Raw genomic sequence first — 15,047 nt, forward strand, 5'->3', positions numbered from 1 at the left:
ATTCCTTGCACCAGGGCCATTGACACAAGCACACTACGCTACTGCCCAGCATAATAACTGGTCACCACTGACTGATATCAACAATACGGATGTGTGCCCAGCAGCTTGATGAGGAAAACATCTCACGGTGTTTCTAAAAGCCTCCATTATGATCCTTAAAAAACACTAAATGTATATATTTTTTTCCAGGCCATTGCAGGCATGCATTAATCTACAGTATGCATTTATTTCAAGGAGGTGAAAGCCTGTGGAGACTAAAAGTGTGGTTTTATTTTCCAAGGGAGACCTGGATTCATGGGCAATATAGGAGTATGAGGGGGCATTGCGTAATATTTTAAATTAAATGTAATGTGTTAGAACCTCAAGCTGCACGCATACATAAAGACTGGAAGCATTAAAATGCGGTGGTGAAATTGCAGCTTGTTGTAAATTATATCGGCGTAACAATCTGCTCACCAAATGTTATTTAATGAAAAGTCATGATTCAGAATTACGATTCGATTGAAGAATTGATTATTGTTTCTTACAACGCAGTGAATGCAGTGGCCTCCAACAACTGCAGAGGGTCATGTGACCCCATTATATACAACATATACAATTAAAAAATATATAATTTACAGCCCTTTGGCATTCCACTGGTGGATTAAGGGGCAAATAATTGGTCAGTTGCTGGTCGGTGAAGGAGAGAGACCCCAGGACCAGTTCAGATATCACTCACCACTGATGTTAGCCGTGGAAAGGAACCTAACTCAGGTTTTCCAAGTTCGTGATGCACCACACTCCTCCCACACGCAAGCACGTGGCACATTACGAATCAGGTAACAAAAAAGCATCAACACTTGCACGCAAGCAATACGACTCCGCAAAAGTAATGTGAGCTTAAGACTCGGTATTAACTGATTAATCGTTACACCGCTCGTAGTAAACTCCCATTCGCGTCCGAGCTTAAAGTCTTGCCCCACATTATGTGCTCAAGTAAAGCCACGCGGGGCGTGAATCGAGTGCATTTAAGTTTTTTAGCTTCAAAGTGGTTGCGTTGTTACTTTCACCCCCCCCCCCCGCTCTCCCCACAACGCTCTGTTGCTGTGAGCATGGTTTTAAAATGGAGATCAATCGAGGCCCCTTGCCAAGATCAATACCCAGGAAATTATCACCCCTGTTTTCCTCCTTTGCCCCGCGCACACAGCAACACGGCATTGTCTCTTTGTTTGGAGTGTGTGTGTATTACGCTGGCTGCTTTTTTCCCTCCCTCTCTCGACAAATTTGTTTTCTGACCTCTGTCTCTAAAAGCAATCAGTGTAGACAAGTTTGCCCGCTTCATTTTCGGAGACACCTATTTTTTTTTTTTGGCGCGTGGAATTGCACTTCATTCGGAGTTGGCCATCACCGGGCCACTCGTTACCCCCGAAAAAAAAATCCAGCTCCGTGCCTCGAACTCTACTCCCCCAGTTCCGTCGTTTGCTCGCGAGTAAATTGATAATGCGCGGTTAATATTCTCCGCAAAAACGGCTATTTTGTGGGGCGTGCGTCTTCACGTTTTTTCTCAATCGTGCTTGGCAATGCAGTGTTTTTGGTTTCTGTGTACACACACGGACAGTTAGTTTGGGTAGCAACAGCTGTTAGAGTAGCAACAACGGTGATAAATAATAATAACGTTGCAGCCATTTTTGTCAGTCCAATGCTGATTGACCGCCTTCACACGCCATGTCGATATTGGGGGTTGTTTGACAGTACTACATTAAGCGAGTCCATTGGGGTTCGGTGAAGGGGTAGGCCAATTACAATATCACTCCTGACTGATGCGGCTCTTGGCCGGGAGTAAAACTCAGGTTTCCCAGGTCCAGTCAACCACAGCACCACTGTTCTCCCCAGCTTCTGTATTAGATTGTTGTTTCCCCATTTTGTGAGATAATCCGCGATCATAGATACTTATGCGTGGTTTTTTATTATTATAAAAAGTAGCAACATTAAATTTGTTTTATTTGTAGTGCTTTACCCAGACGTTCCCTGAAATCTGCTCGTGTGCTGCTGCTGCTGCGTGGATTGTTCCATCGCAGAATCGTGAGAGGTGGCGACGACTTATAGAGGCCTTCATCCAGCAGTAGATTATCACTGCTGCCGCTGATGATGACGGTGACCGAGCAGTCTAAATAGGTAGGCTTAGGGTGCAATGAGTTTTCAAATAAAAACCACCAAAATGAAAAGGGAAAGCCACTGCAACGGGGGGTCTCCATTATTCATTGGAAGGATGAATTGAAAAGAAGGAATATATCAAGGGTGAAATAAAAGTAGGACAATGAAGCAGAGAGATTGTGGGAGGGGGGTTGGAAATAGGGCAGATTTATAGGAAAGAAAGAAAGTAAGAAAGGAAGCTTGAGCTGACTGGTTTATCCCCAGTTTGATGATTAATGACCACGGTGAGTGAGTGTTCCTGAATGAGGCGCATCACACAGACACCCTCCTCCCCACCACCTCCGGTCAATATCTTCACCTTGACACCAAAAACTTTCCGATTCGTCCATCCCCTTCTTCCCCGGCTGGCGGAATACATGAGTAAAATCGTCTCAACCCCATGCGTCAATTTGTTCAGAACGTATTGAATGTCCCTCCCGCTGTCAGACACAGGATTCAGGACATCGCGGTCTTGTTAGCAAGACCCAGGATAAAGAAACCGCTTTCATGCCTTATAATCTATATTTTAAAGAGTTTCCTGAAGCTTAGCGCGTGGAAAATGTTACGGCTTTTAGCGGACATGAATGATTTACGCGCCGATGTTGGTGCCTGCGGTTGTTTTTTGTTGTCGCCGGTCATCTCGAGCGCGTGAAGGTGACGTCACAAGCAACTCGAGCCGGGGTTAACGACAATCCCAAAGAGTGTCCCCGTGTCACGCGGCGGGCGGGCGGGCCGTGGGACTGGCCTTGCTTCTTACCCTCGCAACCAAACACACGTCACCGCTGGCGACGAGCGATCTTCGTTCATCCTTAACTGTGTTGCGTAACGGTTCACCTTAGGGGCGAGCAAAACGGTGCGTTGACCAAATGCGGCGTCGTTGATGCTGTTCGGATATCTCAATTGTTCGATGACCTCTCGCCAATGCAATTTGTCACCAATTGATTTAATTTCAAAAGTACAAATTTCACAAATGACCTCAATATTTAATTCCTCCTTCCGCCCTGCTGCTTTACGTAAGTTCACACCGAGACCTACGATATATCAGGTGTGAATGAACGGGAACAAAAATATAATAAAATATCTCGCTAACAAGCTGAGCGTTACTGAGGACAACGCTCCCAATTTACCCCCCGTGGTCACTCTGGCTACGGAGCCCAGTGGGAGACACGTGGCGGGCGGGCGCTGGTTTTCATTGTGCTTGATTTGATTAGCGTCCCTGGACCTGCACGGCCCGACTCAGCGAGGTGTATTTGTAAGATGCATCCTCGCCAAAGCAGAATCGCACGAATTTAATGATTTTAACCCCTTAGTGGCTCACGGCTAAAATGTATTTCCCCCGCCCCCACCTGCCCACCTGCCCACCCTCCCCCACATACAAGCCAACCCCCCACAATCAACTGCAAGCCGGGAAGATGACATCCCTAGGTATGATTGCGCTTTGCAAGCTGTCCCATGCTCTTTGGAAGCCCGAGCGAGTGCTTTTCGTCGACTGCGTTGGCCAGGGCATTGAGACAGGGTGAGCTGGCGGCGGTGGTGGTGGTGTATGTGTGTGTGTGTGCAGCGTAAGGTATAAATACGAATGCTTTATACCCGCCAGATATAATTATATCATCCCCGAGCCACTCATGAATATCAGGAGCGCCGTGCATGTGAGCGCACTTTAAGAAGATATTGCAGCTTCCTGACAATTCATTTCGCATTTTGAAGAATTTATTATCGTCGGGTTTTTTTTTATTCCCTCCCCCTCTCTCTCTCTCTCAACAAGTTGGGCGGCACGCTTGTGCCACAAACGCTTCAGCACGTGATTTGACGGCAACGCGATCTGCCAAGAACCGGGTGGGCAGAGTGAATAACGCGTCGCGGAGATCAAACGGCGAATCATTCACGCGCACTCGTCTCGTCGCGGGACAAGTGATGTCGCGATATTTCCAAGGAGGCCTCCGAGCCTCACGTGTGCTGTAACCCGGCAACCAAGCCGCCGGGTCACGTGACTGAAAAGCGGGATTATTCTCTCGCGGCTGCACCACCGTGGACAGAGCCACCGGTATGGTTTCATTATTTCTTTATTTCATTTCTCATCCGCCGCGTACTGTCCGGGGGCCTCGCCGGGATGGGCCCCCCGCGGGGCGCGTCGAGCAGCCGGCGCCGATCGTCTCGCGCCAACGCGCGCCGTGGGCTCGACTTGCGCTGCGTGTCGCGCCGTGACCTTCACCCTGACCTGTTGACCTTTCAGACCTAATCTCTGCTAGGGACTCTTTGCCCTCCACCATCCACTGCCCCCCCCCACCCTCACTGCCAGCCCAAAGCCAGCGCAACCAGTGTGCCACCCCCCCCCCCCCCCCCCCCACATCTCTGCCGCTCGCCCATGGCAAATTCTGGGCAAAACCTGACCCCTTCTATTCTTCGGGTAACTCGGAGACGAAACTCACAGAGGCAATGTTACGCTTTACACCACCCCACGCGCTTCACAAAGAGCGGCATTATAAATGTTGTACACAAAAGATGGCCTTCTCTCGGAAGCGAGCAACGGAAAGAAAGGTACGCCCGTGTATCGGATCGTGTGTTGTGTGCAAGCGGCTAAGAAGAAAAGAAAACTGTTAACGCTTTTTGAAGGGCAAAAACCAATGAGCCTTTTACACGTTTGTTACCAAACTATCAACCCCTCTGCCACGCAAACAACCCTTTGCTTAACGGAGCACCGTGCGGAGCAATTGCATGGTCATATCATCCAGGCACGCTGCGTTTACCGTGCTCGCGATTGCGAGACCTCAATTTGTTTCTGCGGGAACTCCAGTTAAGTGGCGGGGCAGCGGACCCCACCGCGTGCACTCGTGGATACCCCCCCTTACTCCCCCCCCCCCCCCCAAAGCTAATGACGCCAAAATTACAGTAATTATCTGTGCCACCGGAAAGCCTCCCTCCCACCATTCGCAGCTTCTCCAAACCCCGGGCAGTGGGGCCACGGAGTGAACCCCGGCTTGTTTGTTTGGATTGAGATTTTACAAATGTGCCCGCGCCAGTGACTTTGAACTCGCGGGCGATCCGGCTTTGATAGCGATCGGCTCATCTAGCATTCCCTTTGATAGCCATCGGCTGTCAGTGGCGGCACGCACGTGAGAGAGAGAGAGCTCACGAGCTCGCTCGCTCGCTCGGCTCGTACGTTCGCAGATAATGGGGCCCGGGGCTCAGGGCTGGCAGCACGAGCCACTCGGCACACCCCTCCCACCAGGTCTGTGCTCAGGTGCTGACGACTCGACGCTCGCTTAGCTGCCAAGAAATGCGCCGGGCTCCGCTGCATGATTTCCCTCTTGGTGTTGTTTCGTTGTCGTTGATGTTCTTTTCTAATTTTAGAATTACGTACGGCTCAGACGCCGATGGCACACAATGGAATATGCACTTGAATTGTCACAGGCTTTCCGTACACGAGACCACTTCGCAGCAATAATATTCCATTCCCTCCGATGGTTCCCGAACGAATCTGGGATGAAGTTCAAGACCGCGCTCGCTGTCTTCGAGAACCTCCCGGAATTCGTGTCTTGTCTTCCCCTCCCCTCTCATCTCACTCTACTCCCCGCCACGCACTCTCCACTCGAGTAACCCAGGCTTTGTATCGAAGCCCCCAGTCAACATTTGCTCAGTGGGATGTCGCTCATTCTCCTCTCCGGCTCCCACAGTTCAGAACTCTCTTGCCCCAGCCGTCTGTGCTGTTTGCTCCATGACTCTGCTCCAGACTTCCCTTGCTGTTTCCTCTGCCCACGACTCGCTTTTTTTCTCCAATAATGATCTGCATGTTATCTTAAGATGTTGTCACAATTCGATGCCATATGCATCACAATTCTATTGTATTGCAATGTCAGTCCACGGCTCGTATCAAAGATCGCAATGGTTTTGAAAAAAGCACGTTACCTAATATCCTTGAAAGCCTATAAGGATTGCCGCGTATGAATTCTACACACACCCACGCGTACACCCACACGCTTACGTAATGTATGTAGATATGCGTATAAGTGAGGGTAAGCAGGTCATTGTATAAATGTTTGAGCATCGCTCATTCCAATATATTCCAGTGTTGGGACAGGTATCATGAGAACGGCTCGGTTTAGCCGACAGAGCCGTGGGTATTGCCAACGAAGACTGGAGACTGCCTGTGTGGACGTGTGTGCATCGGTTAGCGCTCTGCGCTACAAACCTAGCGACCCGAGTACGATTCACCGCTCACGGCCAATAATGGCAGTGAACGTATGGACCGGTCCTGGGCCTCCTCTACGGCAACTCAGTACCTGGTGCGATGTGTAAACATCATCATTGGGGTGGCGAAGGTGGCCGGGACGTGGTGTATTGGCCACACCGCCCCGCCTCGTGTGACGTTCCGGTCTTAATAGCTGCTCGCTAACAGCACTTGCTCCAACATTCTGTTAAGGGCTATACGGGGGGGTCATTGTGTCTGTCGTGCGCACGGAGCGCGTGTCTCAGCAGCCCCCTTACCGGTGTAGACGAAGCGTCCCGGTGCTCCCTTGCAAAACTGCTTGGACTTGTATGAGAGGGTGACCTCCACCACTCCGGGGATGTGGCGGGGAGGTGTCTGCACCCTGATGGCATGGGGTGTGATCAGCTGCGGGCGGCGGATAGTGGGGTGGGAGGGACGATGGGGGGGGCAGGGGGGTATCGGAGAGAGAGAGAGGGGTGGGGTGTTAGGTAACGCAGAGATAAAACAGTGCATCGCATTATTTCTCGTCTTACGCCGAACGGCGAGCGCTGTCGCGGCTCGCAATCGCGCTCGGGGATCGAGCGAGCTGCCCTCGACGAGGGACGCTGAGTCTTGTGCTGTGCACAGCTCTTTGGCGAGGGAGGGATGAACTGAACGCTGGCGGCCGAAGGGAATTCGCGAGCGATTCCCGTCCGGCGTTCACGCGGCGGTGGTGCCTTTTGAGTGAAGTTTCAGAATTGGAATCCGAATCTTTGTTGAGAGTGGCGGAATCCGGCGAGCCGTATGAATCTCTTTATCACAGACGCCCAGTGCGTTACTAACACAGTCAGAGTACACTACTCCCACAACGAGGGTATGGTTTTACTATTGTTATTTATCGATAAATTATAATAATAATTGTCGTCAGCCATGATCAGTCCACTGCTGGATCAGTCCACTCAAAGCCGCGGTCCCGTTTTGTAACATCCACCCAGCCACCTGCGCTGCAGCCGATTTCATCGCTCCATCTCCGCGGTGGCCTTCACATACTATTATCAGTAATTGGCAATGTCACTTACCATCTTCGGTTGAGATACTCGGCCAAAATGGGGCAATCATTTATCTCGCGTTTTTTTTTCGTGAGCGCACATACGTGAGGGTGCCGGATCCAGGCGTGCATGCGCACAGTCAGTGGCATTTGTTGCTGTCCAGTCAGCCGCTGTGACGACTTCTCCGAAAGGGAAAAAAAAGAGGGGCGAGGTGAACCTTGACCTCTTGGATTTGGCTGTCTGCACGCGACTGCCACCCCCCCGCGTCTCCCCCTCCCCACCCCGTGCCACGTTGTTGTGACCGGGGAAAAGGGGGGGGGGGGGTGGTGGATGGGGAGCATGCGAATTTGGAAGTTTTGGTGTCAAGGTGACGGTATTGACCGTGGGCCGCGGTGATACGCGAAATGCGGATGGAGGACGTCTGCCCGTTGCCTCGCACGGCCGGCCGCTCGCTCAGTCATCATCAATCACCGGCGCTTCGGCCGAGACGCTAGGCCAGAGCAGAGCCAACCCCCCCCCACCCCTCACCAACCCCCACCAAGGCATCCACCCACCCACGCCACCGCCGCACCCCCCCCCCCCTGGTCGTCTCCAACCTAACCCCTTCGCCTATTTCCAGCGCTCGCCAACACCCTTAAGGTGGCGATGGATTTGCAGTGGTCGTATCGGGCTGCGACGCATCTATCAAATAAACGCGTCGAGATCAATTTGATGATTAAACAGAAGGGGAACGGAGGCGAACTTGCACAAGCTCTCCGCGCCTGGGCAGAGCGGGTTTAACGATGCTTCGATTTGGCAGTTAAAATTGATTCCTAAGGTCGCAATACATGCATCAAAATTGTCTGTGAGCATCCATTTTTTTTAGGGTATACACGTTATGTAATTGGTTCACGTGAACCCTGCGGTTCCATTGACTCCAATACGACGTACAGGACATGATTGAGGAACCGAGGGGACAGAAGAGGGAACGTGCCCAAGTGGACGTCAACCACGGAGATGGAGTGATTAGATCAGCACCGGGGCAGGAGATTGCAAAACCGTGAGCGATGGTGACAACGTGTGGAGGCCTACAGCCAGCAATTGATTGATCATGGCTATTGATGATGTTCATTATAATGACGATGAGCCAAGCAGCTTCGATATTCACCAAAGTATAAAAACAAATCTATGCATACTCCACTTTTAAACGCGTTCCCGAGATGTGCCAATCGAATCGCAGTGTGGCAGCAATGTAACATGAATGTCTGACGGCGGTTGAACTCCGTCAGCCCGGGGCTATTGTACCTCACTCCACACGAGCATGGTTCCGAAGACGACCTGCAGCCCATCGAAAAAGTTGTCACCGATGATGATGACCGTGGCACCTCCGGTTGTCCAGCCTTCACTGGGGCTGATTGCTTTGATGCACGGCGTAGCTGCTTGCACAGAGAGAGCGAGGGAGCGTTGTAAGTATGTTGGCAAAGCATTTGTTGATTTACCTCCACCTATTATTCACAACCTTGTCGCAGATGACAAAAAAATGTACGTGGCCCAGTTCTGTGAATAGTTTTTATGGGATTAACAACAAGCGTGAAACTGGACGCGTTTAAATTGCTGTCACTGCGGTTGACTGATCATTTGATGAACATCTGACAGGATTGAAATACATTTAAAACAATCTAATTATGACTGTTTTTCATAATTGAGTATACCTTTAAAAAAGACGTGTTCATCCGTGACGATCTCGCGGCAGAGTAAATGTACACATTAATCACCGCCTGGCATCTTGGGTTAGATTCCGGCGTGCCTACCAACCTATTTGATGGCCTCAGCAGATACGGAGTGGTTTGTGATATGATTGGCAAAAAAAACGACCTCTCTCTCTCCAATCTCTCAACAAGAGAGTTTAATGTGTCACGCATTAGAGAACCAACAGTGACGAAATAGCTCATCGGTGAAGCATTCGAACATTTATGGTATTGCGTTTTCCAGTGTGTTTTTTTCAGGCCACGCAGCGTATCGTTCGCAGCGAAGTTCGACGTTTCGCTCCACGTGCTGGGAGCTTCTTCATGTGCATAGCAAAACCTGCGCTAAACCTACCTCGTAACATTTGCTCTTATACATGTTTATATATATATATGTTTATATTTTTGTCTTTTGACCCCCCCCGTAAAAAACGTTTTCAAACAGAGCATTTTCAGGAAGGAATGCCCACCAAAAGGCAACTGTTTGAGACCGCCCGTACAATGATTTACTTTGTTCTGATGTGAAAGGGGCGGAGGGGGGGTGAAAGAATTGTTCCCGACTGTTGACATAAGTGTAGGAGTCCTTTTTAAGTCTTCTGTTTTTTTGTTTTTGTGTCGAAGGGAACTCCACCCTCCCCGTTACAATAACACAACACGCTTCCTGTGCGCGGACGGACAATGATGGAAACAGTCACACGCACCGGGCACGCTCGTGCTGGAATGCGCGCGCGTCAAAATCCGCCCAGAGGGGGCAGAACGTAGGTGCCGTGCGCGCGAGCAATGCAAGGACGCATTCAAAACGGCTTCGATATGCAATGCAGCGCATGGTGGAGGTGCATGTACGCGTCTGAAAGAATGACCGTATAATTATTATTTATATTGTATTATTATTTCAGGAACTGAAAGGTCACATCAAACACAAACTTTAGATATATTAATATATATTTCCCCTCCCCACAGTTATGCCCTTGACGTCAAGTCATTAAATGAAGCGCCACTTCTGGACGATGAGGCAGCCGGGCAGAAAGAGGCCTGCAGAAGTGGCTATTTGAGAACTACATCTGAGATGGCCACAAGTGACTTCTGATATCGACACTAGGGGCGCTGCGCATTTTCAAATGTCCTGCTACAGGGCAACGTTCAACATTTGGCAGTGGAAGTTTTTAATTCTCAAAGCTGGAAAATTATCATGTTTAAGTGGAAAAAAAGCAATTTAGATGATAGTCAACATGTAAATGTTGCGAGAGATGCAGAGAAGATAGATGAGCTTGTTACATTTCTAAAAAAATCTCAACACATTCGGCAATCACAAATTACAAATATATAATAGGTGACGTTTCGAGCAATAGCCCTTCTTCAGAGCACTAAATGGTTTATCAATGTTTTATGTGCCATAAAGACGAGCCATTGCCCAATTTAGTTTCCTATTCTACATATAAGTTTCCTTTTAAGCCAGTGTTGTTGGAGAATGCGTTGAGTCTTGACGTCAATTGTGTTTGTGCACTCTGCCGTCATTGCCAAACGATCAGCTATGTTTACGAGCTTGTTGTGTATTTTAGGATTCGAATTTGAGCTGATATTCGATCTACCCATATATATATTTTATTCGAGGATCCAGGTCCCCCTCTTGAGCAACTTGGGGCCTTAAGCTTTAGCTTTGGCTTATTCTGCCAAGCAGCAGCACCACTGCGCACGAATGCTACATTTGACCAGATAATAAAGTTCAGTTGAAAGGGCTTAACAGACAAGCACAAGGCTCTTACTGCTTTATCGCAGACACATTGACACAAATGCTGTACGCTATACATGATGCACTGCAGCAATTTGACAGAGTGCGTATATAATCATCCTCCATTGAGTCTTGAGACAACTGGAAAATGAGTGATTACATTTTTTTCTTAAAACTGTTTGTGAAAATATATTTAAGATATAAAAAAAGAATCACGTAATTTTACAGGATAAATACCTTGGCCTAATTATAATATAGCTGTAATGTTGATATTGATGTCGAGAAAACAGTTTTTATTGATCAAATAAAATCCTTATTGATGTTGATGCCTGCCATAATGACAACCCTTGTCATTAACTCTTTGAAAATTAAAGGCAATTGAATAAAATTACGAACGCAGACTACAAATAGGTTTGCGTGCAAACCCTTTATTTGTCCTAACAATGCGCACGTGGTACAAACGTACACATGGATGAGATCCTCATTGATTTAAATTCCACAAATGGACAAACGGTAATTGATGTGCGCATTCTAAACGATGGAAATCACATGGACAATTGCCTTCTACTTAACGAGTAAGAGTTCATAACAAAGTGGAGAGTTCAATAGGACGTTTTTCCCACCAGATGAGGAGTGGGGTGGAGGGCTGCTATATGGTGGTCGTGTTGCTGTGCGGTGCTTAATGTTCAACACAGTAATACCCCGTCTAACGTTGGGGATGCATTCCTGAAAGCTGGGACAACGAATATTGAAATGAGTGTTTTCCCCCCAAATAACCACGTAAATAATCTAATGTATTCGACATTACCGTACAATTGTTTCCGCGCGGTGCAAAGTCATTCGTGATCAGGGTAGGTGGGCCTTAACTGGTAAAACATGTTTTTAGTTTATGGATGGAGGCAAAGGCCGAGACGACGTTTACGAGAACGGATGGATGCAGCTATCAGCGACGCGAGTATGAGTTGAGGCGATGCAACTCAAGTTAGCGGTTAGACACACAATCATCTGGGCGTCGCTGTACAAGAGAAGAGAGTTGGTGGTCGTGCTGGCACGTGTCGTACAGGCGTCACGAAGTGTGGGGGGGGCAGGGGGGTTGGCTGAGTGTGGAGATAGAGGAGCCATCCGCACGCAGAAACAACACGCTGCCGAGCGTAACACACCTTCCGAGGGGTCGAGTCTCCGGGCACGCCGCCCGTGCTTGGAGTTGTTGTGCACGAACATGTTGTCTGACACGGCGAGCACGTGCCCGTCCACGTTGACGGTCGTGGAGATGACGACCTGGCGGCAGACGGAGGTTGTTACCGTGGGTGTGTGGGGGGAGGGGGTGACACACACACACTCAACACGAGGCAATTCGTGTTGAGTGTGTGTGTGTGTGTCGGTGAATGCATAATATGTGGGCATGTTAAAGGTAAGTCCTAGATTTGAAGCTTTCGTGACTGCAATGATTCATATTCTTAGGTTTTTTCGGTAAAGTCACGTAGGTAAAACATTAAAATTAATAAAAGTAAAATAAAATAAAAAATAAAAATCACGACGTTTCGGAGGCAACACAAGCCTCCGTCTTTAGGTGTAACTTTAATGTTTTACCTACGTGACTTTACCGAAACAACCTAAGAATATTAAAGGTAAGTGTCACAGTGTTACTGGGCTTCCGTGTAGCGTACTAAAATAAGGACATTTTGTGCAGACGGTTAATGTTTCATATTGACGGGAGTTCCCTTCTGAGTACCTTTTTGTAAGTGCGTGTTGTTTTTAAACTGCGGTGTGTATGTGTGTTGGGCAGTGGTTCGCAACACTGCACAAGGAACGCAGTCACCTGCTTTTCTTAATCCCCGAACACAGCTGACATCAGTAGCGAGCGAACCTGTCCCGGGACCTCTCCCCAGTCGACTCAGTAATTAATGAGCAAGTGGCGTGGTGTGTAAATTTCTGCATTGGTTGCACATATAAAGGGGGGTATGATTCTGAACGCACCAAACCCCTCATGTGACACGATCACCTTAATAGGCGCTCGCTCACAAAGCTTGCAACCCAAAACCGTTTATTACGTTACATGGGGGCATCGTTGTGCAGGCATGTGTGTGTGTGTGTATGCATGTTGGGAGCAAAAGGCCCGCTGACTTGCACACTGCTGCAATATCCCCCAGCAATCTGGGTTCAAGGCCTGGCCACACACAAAACCATTGGCATTTGGTATATGACCCTGGTGTGGGTCTTAGGTCAGGTCTGAATACCTGGTGATGTGGTTGTATCGACGGCAGCAATCGGGAAACAAAGGCGAGAGGTGCCGTGCTGGGCACATCACTCCCCCGTGTGTGTCATACAGGCTCGGATAGGGCCTCGCTAACAGCACTTGCGCGTGTGTGCGTGTGTGCGTGCGTGTCTTTGGCGGGCAGCAGTGGCAGTGTGGTTAGCACGTCATATTTATGTTGGACTTCTTTCGCACCGTACGTAACCAACCGTGCTAATCGGATGTGCAGGGGAAGGACGGTAAACTAAATACAGAAAGCAATTCTAAAGAAGTTGGTTTCAATGGCTTCCTGATATCGGAAGGAAGAGCGTTCCAGACGGCCGCAAAAGAAGCGCATCTGAAAACGAACTGGGTTCAATTGCAAGCCATGGATAACAGCAGTGCAACAGGGTATTGACTTGTTCTAGGCCTCCCTCCCCTACGTCGACTCGGCCTCAAATGAGTACTCGGTGGTCAGGTGTGATGTCGAGCACACAGCCAGCTCATGCGCCGGTCCAGCCTGAGTCGGCGCTCGCTAACGGCGCGACTTGCCCGGCAATCCACAAGGCTGTGTGTTGCGAAACTGATGAAGGCTTTCGTGCTGAATAGTGAGGCTGAAGTGCTCTCGCCAAATAGCATTTTTTGACAGCCTGGCAGTATTTGTTCTAACAAATCAGCCCGACTGCTGATGAGACCCAGAAGGTCGAAACCGGCCCCAAAGTTTGCTCTCTTAAACAAATGCTGCCTGGATAATATTGGTACGGGAGGCAAGAAGGTGGAAAAAAAAACACCTGTTCCGAGTTTGCTCGCCCTGAACAAATACCCGCCGGATAGCATCGGAGAGGGAGGGAACGAGCACATTGGCCGATGGTCAGAAATCAAAAAGGCAAAAAAATAAATTGATCTTCGAGGAGACGAATGGGATTTAGTTTTTTGTTGATTTGGCGTTGCCGCACGGATGCTGCAAAGTGGGCTCGCCGCGCGTTCTGCCCCGTTGAAGACTTATACAAAGACACGTGCGCAGACACATCTTACTCGTAATCATCGCCTTTGTGACGAGGCCACGACGTTTAATCCACGTTTCTTGCGGAATGGCGGTTGCACGCCCGCTTGATCGCTCGCTCGCTCGCCCGGTCTCTCTCTCTCTCAGCGAGCTGATTAAACCCTCATTATCTGGTGGCGGCACTCGCCCGCAAAGCCCGCCCCGCTCTTCTGCGCTGATTGATCTAGCGATAGGTCGAGCGGCTAATTAACTTAATTAAACCGGGGCCCGGCTTGAGGACGACGCCGCAAAGTCGACAGGGCGACATTTTTCGCAGCTTTAATATGGACTTTAATGGGAACTAATTGCTCTTGCTTCAAGTCTGGTATCCTTGCGTGTAATGGGTCTGTTTGAAGGTGTGCGCGCGAGTGTGTGTATGTGGGTGCTGTGTTTTGATTTTCGGGCTGTCGTTTTTTTGTACGAGGCTGTGAAACAAGAAACAAAAAAATAGCGCGCTCTTCGCTACTCTCGGGGAAATGTTTGTTGTTTGCGAGGTAAGCGGTGAACCTGCCCCATTCGCGCGTGAGAATTTAGATCAGCGCGCAGCGTCTTTTTCAATTTGTCTTCGGTGCGTGCATGGTAATCATATTACGGCTTGCCACATATTCGCAGAGCCCCGGCAATAGATACTATTATTGTAATAACATTGTAATGACAACACTGGCAGAGAGGCCGTGCGGTAGTTAGCACATTGCGCCGGGAAGCCGGCACAGCTGAGTTGGATACCCTACCACGGTGGGCACCGGCCGACCCGTCCATAATTGCTTGACCATGCTTCATCACGTTGGTCATAACCGGTTGTTGTTGTTATTGTTAAAGGCTGGTGCCCCGAACCCGTTCAGATATCACTCACCACTGATGTTAGCCGTGGCCAGCAATCAAGCGCGGATCATCGAATTCACAGCGCGGTGC

General features: G+C 49.2%; 1 protein-coding gene across 14 annotated transcripts in view; it reads right to left on the reverse strand.

Moving 5' to 3' along the window:
• Window positions 1–15,047, reverse strand: part of LOC133345542 (transcription factor COE3) — a 147,730-nt gene that overhangs the window by 45,557 nt on the left and 87,126 nt on the right. For 9 of the 14 annotated variants that reach the window (XM_061556403.1, XM_061556410.1, XM_061556408.1 and 6 more), the window contains exons 8-10: window positions 12,021–12,138; window positions 8,692–8,825; window positions 6,658–6,784 (exon numbers count right to left, since the gene is read on the reverse strand). In XM_061556403.1, the coding sequence (XP_061412387.1) occupies window positions 6,658–6,784; window positions 8,692–8,825; window positions 12,021–12,138 (379 nt within the window). The remainder of the gene's footprint in view (window positions 1–6,657; window positions 6,785–8,691; window positions 8,826–12,020; window positions 12,139–15,047) is intronic. The other 5 variants (XM_061556404.1, XM_061556411.1, XM_061556409.1 and 2 more) reach the window with 1 other exon arrangement.

This window comes from Lethenteron reissneri, chromosome 22 (assembly GCF_015708825.2).
Source record: "Lethenteron reissneri isolate LAM-NWPU_2019-01 chromosome 22, ASM1570882v1, whole genome shotgun sequence".
Lineage (NCBI taxonomy): Eukaryota > Metazoa > Chordata > Hyperoartia > Petromyzontiformes > Petromyzontidae > Lethenteron > Lethenteron reissneri.